Here is a 6,756-nt window from a genome sequence, read left to right on the forward strand (position 1 = left end):
CATAAAGCATTTTAAATTTTTCATAAAGCATAAGAAGGCATGATATTCACAATAAAGATAAAATTACATATTACCATGTGATTCTAATATGGAAAGAAAGAAAGAAGAAGAAAATAAGGATGGTAATAAAACTAATAATATGTGCAAAAGCAAATCCTGATCCTGCTTCCTTAACCCGTCGTCATATTGACTCATGACCAAAAGTCTTTGGTCCATTTCCACATTCACACTCCCGTTTATTGCCAACTTGCCAAGCAATGCGCATTCTTTCTTCGCTTCTCACCTCAACTCCCAATAATACTATTCATTCATGACTCACATATAGTTTTATTATAATTATTGTAACTAATCATAGCTAATTCAAGACTCACTCTAAGATGAACATGCATGTGCCCATTAAACTAAGAAGAAGCCATTTTAAGACTTATATGTACACTTATAATTACAAAAGTGATACAATAATCATATTGATTACATTCCCAATCCCCCCCTTCGTGGCTCTTCATCTCATCCACCCCAATGAAAAAATGTAACATGAAAAAAAAAATATAAGCTACAAAATTTTCTTCTTTTCTTTTCTTTTCTTCTCTATATTTTTTCTACAATTTGATTTTGTTTTTGTTGATTAAACTTCTTTGGAGTTGTCTGGGGAGGATAAAGGGAAGCATGTGTCTTCACCACCAGTGTTCCATAAAAAATGAGCATAGTCAGCAGCATAGAATGCGTTATCAGGATCAGCTGAAATAGCCTCCAAATAGGTTTCTTCTGCAGCCCACAAATCGTTCTTCACTTTCCATAGAAACTTGGCGTATTTATTATATGCCTCTGCGTCTGGTGGCTCCACCTCTATCGCTCTCTTGAACAACTCTTCCGCTCTGTGTTCAAAAGTTCAAACCACAAACCAAATTGTCAATTACACAACCAACTAACTATCACATGTTCATTAACTTGAAATCGCAAGCTACAACTACAAGATTCAATTAGTTCAAAAAGATCTCTTTTTTATGTGCCTTACTTAGTAACTTTCCTCCTGGTACGTATATGCGGAAAAGTCAAAGTCAACTAGGTTACGTGTTGGATCATCCTCGTCATGCACGTGGATATCACGTGCTGGAGACGATAGATCTTGCTCATGAACCAGTGGTGTAGTTAAACTACACCACAGACTCAACTATCAATATTCAATTGGACAAAAAAGCGATATCTTTTTTTATCTTTTTCTTCATTATGGATTTATGGTAATATCATCCAAGCCAAAAATAAAATTAAAATAAAATCCATCTTCCCAGAAGAATATGCTCGCGCAATCCAGAGTGATATCTTCGAAAAAGTTACCAAACACAATTCCAATACATCTTATTAGACGCACAACAAAAGTTAAAAACACATTTTTTTTTTCTCATCTCAGTAATTAACATTCATTTTAACCACAAGGAACAGGAAGTAAAATACTACGGTAGTAGTATATTTTAACCAAATAATTACGAATTACGACTAAATTTACATTAGTCACTTTATAACGAGAAATATTAGTTACACGTTATTTTTAAGACACTATTTATATTTTTATTTAGAAATTTAATTTATGGAAAATCACTGATTAAAAATCTTTTAGATCTCACTTCTTATTTTTTTATTCTCTCTTAATTTTACACTAAATTTTCATTTTTAATAATTTCAAGCAATAATATAATAAGTGTTAAAAATGTATTAATGATACTCTGTTAATCAATAAATCATTTTGTTAGGTAAGTATATGAAGAAATCATTTGAATAGTCATGAAATAACAATCTGTATACAAAAAAGTGATCAAAAGCTAAGTTAAAAGTGATTTTTTTCTATAGAAAACATCTATTTTTCGTGAGGCAATTCAACACTTTTAACACCAAAACTCACCCTGAATAAGAGAATTTAAAATCATTTATTACTATCACTTGATCCAATCTTACTTAACACATAACTTTTATATACTAAGAAAATACTACTACTTCCATTTCTTTCATTCCTGATTATAAGACTTAAATATCTGATTCATCAAAATTTTAAAAAAATAATTAATATAATGAATGATATTTCAAAAATATCATAATACAAAAAACTCTCTTATTAATTAGAAAAAAAATAATCTAAAAATAATATATTGAGTCTTATAAATAATATGTATTATCAATCAATAAAAGTAAAATAAACATAGCAAAAACTGAAATTTAACGTTAATAATATATATATATATATATATATATATATATATAAAAGTTAAGGATGCTTAATATTCACGAACCTGTCAAAATCGTGAACAACGAGGTAGAGGAACTGGGCATAGTTGACAAGGAGGAGAGTGTTGCTGGGGTCTTGAGACAACCCAGTTTGGTACACAAGCTCTGTTCTCAGATACTCTGCATAGTCATCGGATTCAATTCTCGCCATCACCGGCGAAACGAACCGTTTCATAACATCGCGATCCAAACCCTCCATTCTCGAAGCCTCTTCCACCATCGCGTTCCACAGATTCAACTCTTCCTCCTCCTCTTGCCCTGACACTGACTCTGTTTTATCCCCTGTTTTATATACCTGCGACGAAGCACCGCCGTCGGAGAATACCGTACCGTGTCGCGACCTGTCGAACCGGCCGTCCCCATCGGTTCCATTCCCCGCCGGACGGACCTTCCCGCCGCCGCCATTTCCTCCACCGACGTAGGCTGTGTTTTTACCGTTCGAAACAGAGAACGTCTTGATGGAAGAGGAATCAATGTTATGACTCTGAATATGACCCCTTTGGTCGTGAGCCTCCACGACTGATGTTACCGGCGGCGGAGCCACGGCGGCGATGGCGGCGTTGTTCCCCATTGAGTGAACCGTAAAATTCGCTAGGAGAATCATCACATACACCATCAGAGTCGGAGTGTGAGAGAAAACTTGCTGGAACAGCCACACGAAGGACGCGTGCATTTCGTTCTGCACCCTTTCGAGAATCCCTTGCAGATCTTCGTAGAACAAAAACTCCCTCATCTGCATAGTGAAACTGTGAAGCTCCCTGATGATAAAAACCATGGAAGAGAACGCTTTCTTGACAGAGCAATACGCGGATTCCCCTGCCTCTCTGAACCCTTCCTTCCACTGCAGCTTCTTCTTGATTATCCTCAGCGAAAACGGAAGCTCAACGCTGTTCGCTTTCCGTTCGATGTTTGCCGGAAAAATCTCCTCCGGCGGCTCGAACTCCTCAGCGAAATTCAACGACGACAGAGAAATCTCCTGAAAATCCTCCGAATCCAAATCGTTCGCGTTGGTATTTTCATCAGAGAGCTGAAACTTGAGTGCGAGATCTTCAATCTTCTTCGCGAACTCTTCGTCGGAGAAAGGCTCCAAGCTAGCGCTGCAAGCCCTTCTCAAACTCCCCCTGCGCGTGAAAAGCGCGTGGTGCTCAAACGATTTGGTTCTCCGAAGAAGGCGGGTGGTGGTCGGAAAGAGGCTCGAGCGATTCACGAAACGACACACTAGGGTTCGCGTTTTGGACGATGAAGGGGAAGAGAGTGCAGAAGCGAGGGTTTGAGATGAAGAAGGGGAATGAGGAAGAACGTGTTGCGAAAACTGCATAAACTTGAGTTCCATAACGACGTCGTAAAAGGAAACAAGAGTGGTGAAAGAATGAAAACCGTGTATTCGTGTTTGCCCTTTTTGTATTGCCTTTGTTTCTTTTCGTTCACTCCAACCTACAAAATAAAAAGCAACAGATTCATTGGCAAACGAGACAGAGAAAGTATGCTAACGTGTGAAATTCACCGCGATGATTGTAATCTCCACCAAAAACGGATCTGAGAATGACCAAGTAATGAACTCACCCACTATAACGACTCGGGTTAGTCTTTGAGGTTTTCTTTTTTTGCCGGGGAGTGTTTTCCGGCGAGTGTGCTCCGACGAGTGTGGCGGCGGAAGCGCGAGGGTTGCGGCTTCGGTTTATATCGAAAGGGGTAAACGGGGAAGGGTGTGGTATATATAGGGCAAAGGGAAAATGTGTGTGAAGAGGGAGAAAAATATCAGTAGGTGTTGACCGGTTGCTACGGTAGTGGTCCCACTGTATTGCATGCGAACCGCCATGATGCGTTACAGCTGCATCAGGTTACCGGTCGTCATGTGGGGCCCGTTTTTGTCGTTGTTCTCCACTGCTATACCTCTGTATGCTGATTTTTTTTTTCCATCTTTGACCTCGTTGGTTAACAGCAAAAATCACTTTAATTACAAAAGGGTTATGTAACCTTTTAAAAACCAACTTTTACGTGAATCGCGATGTGTATTTCCACTTTTCGTATTGAGGAATATGGTTGCCGTGATTAATATTAACAAGGTTTAAGGTGATTATATCTTTGTGTTATAAGTTGTAAATTAATAAATATTTTAATTTAAAGAGGTTGTGAGTGTGACTTGCTTTGCTTTAGACCATTTTGCGCAAAAAAGTATCCTTCTTCACCCTTCTAAATGGTTTAAAATCATGTGATCTTTTGCTAAATAAATACTTTTGTTCATGAGATATTCGTATATTTTTTATATCTAAATTTGGACATGATATTGTGAATTATTTCTTGAATAGTTTGTAGCAACGCGTAATCGTATCACTTGTTGCATTCGTTATAAATAATAAAGTTGTAGTTTAACTCAACATAGTAATTTTCGTAAGAACCGTGGAATATAAGAAAATTTTGCATAATTTCAAATCTTAAGATTTAATGCGTATAAGTTATCGAAGAGTATAAGTTTGATTTAGTGTCGGTAAAAAAAAAAAAACTCTACTTTAACATCTGATAAAATAAAACGCTCGAAGCTTTAATAAATAGAAATTAATTAAATGATGTACTACTATATAGTACTATAGTTATGGATGAATATTTCCACACTCAAAATGCATAAACTTAAATTTCAGTGATTATTCATTGTTGATAAAATAAGGTCAATTAATACAATTGAATTATGTCCCATCTAGCTCCGATTTATTTTTAAAGGGGGCATTAAAAATATCTAAAACCCTTATTAATTAGTGGTTGTTTTTTTGGGATGGAAAAATCGAAGTTACTTTTGGGGGAAATTTACCAAAAGGTCGTGAAAATACGTGATTCATCACCGACCCTCTGGTTAATGACCCTACGAAAGGACACGTATCCTTATCCTAAAGATATTAGAAACATTTTCTTCTTTTGTCGTCTCCTTCATAATAGGAGCATTGTTTCCACCCCCCACACCAGCTTTACTTTATTTCCATTTCCATATCTTTTTTCGCATCTGAAAATTTAAGGAAAATATTCTTACCAAAAAAATATCTTAGTAATACACTACTTTTTAAAATAGTATTTTTTTTACTGCTTTAAAATATTTTTCATTAAAATTATCGAAATCTACAAGATTTTTATATGAGTAAAACTCATTAAATAAAATTGAAGTCCCAACAATTTTACATTGTTTTAATAAAAATAAATAAATAGACTATAATTCAAAGTATTTTTTTATCAGTATTAAAGAAGTATATTTAAAAGGTGAAAAATACAAAAGGTCAAGAATACGTATAGATTAAATAAATGAAAGTTAATGAAAAATAGGTGATTAATAAAAAATTAAAAGAAAATATCATGTGATAATTTCAGCTTAAGAAATTTAATGAATATTATATCTGGCATATAGAAGACTAACAAGAATGACTAATTAAATCCTAGTTTAATAAAATGTTGTAGGTTTGTCTTTATAAAGTCTACTAAAACAATATTTAGTGGGAAAACAGCTATTTTGTGTAATTAATAAAGAATATTAATTTAAATAAATTAAATAAAAATTGATATGACAAGAGTATAGGTTACAATACAATTACACTAGCATAGTATTTTTCTTACATTATTCTAATATTTTCCATTTTATAGGTGATGTTTTCCATTTTTTAGTAATAACAATAAAATGACAATATGGCTTTCAATTCATAGCCAATCCTTTTCTTTTATTTTCTTCTCGAAAACAACCGTACATAAAGGAAGAGACTTGCAAGTTGCAACAATCACTTGATTCACTTCTCAATATTTTTTATTCTTACAAAAAACTTAAGTAAATTGTTTTTATTTAAAAAAACTATGGTTATAAGCGTTTTCATTTATGCCCTGTCACTTGATCTACGCAAGCTACTTTGGCTTTATATGAAGTGATAAACTGATAATAGCTCTTGAACCATTTGTCCATTTAAGTGACGTGACAGGTCACTCGATTTCAGTATGAAAAAAATTGGTATATACTTTTACTCTAATGGCACATTTTGGTATACATGATGAAAATAAGGTACATAAAAATAAAAATAATGATAATAGATGATAAATAAAATAAAAATATAACGAAAATGAGAAAAATAAAGAGAAGAATAAAATTAAGTTAAAAATAATACAATGCATTCTATAACTTTTAAAATTATTTTCATCTTTGTTTTTCAAACACTTAAAATTATTTTCATTCATATTATATATTTCCATCCATGCTACCATACAATGGATTAGTTAGAGAAAAAATTTAAACAGAAAAATAAATAAATAAAAATATATAATTTTATAAATTTTCATCAATATGAAATAAAAGAAAAGAAAAAAATTAGGTACGCACATTAAATGAAATAAACATCTTAATAAAAAAATATTTTAGTCATTTATTATATAATATTACCTTTCTCTTTTTTTTCATCTTAAAATAAACACTCAACATGTGAGTTTCTTTTTAACTTATTCTCCACTTATTAA

At 33.4% G+C, this 6,756-nt stretch overlaps 1 protein-coding gene across 1 annotated transcript; it reads right to left on the reverse strand.

Moving 5' to 3' along the window:
- Nucleotides 1-373: 373 nt before the first annotated feature.
- On the reverse strand, nucleotides 374-3,982 carry LOC100791735 (uncharacterized). Its single transcript, XM_003532172.4, has 3 exons — nucleotides 3,841-3,982; nucleotides 2,283-3,711; nucleotides 374-875 (listed from the first exon to the last, which is right to left on the reverse strand). The coding sequence occupies exons 2-3, from the start codon at nucleotides 3,608-3,610 to the stop codon at nucleotides 626-628; spliced, it is 1,578 nt and encodes a 525-aa protein (XP_003532220.1). The 5' UTR covers nucleotides 3,611-3,711; nucleotides 3,841-3,982; the 3' UTR covers nucleotides 374-625.
- Between the last annotated feature and the right edge of the window lie 2,774 nt (nucleotides 3,983-6,756).

This window comes from Glycine max, chromosome 8 (genome assembly GCF_000004515.6).
Source record: "Glycine max cultivar Williams 82 chromosome 8, Glycine_max_v4.0, whole genome shotgun sequence".
NCBI lineage: Eukaryota > Viridiplantae > Streptophyta > Magnoliopsida > Fabales > Fabaceae > Glycine > Glycine max.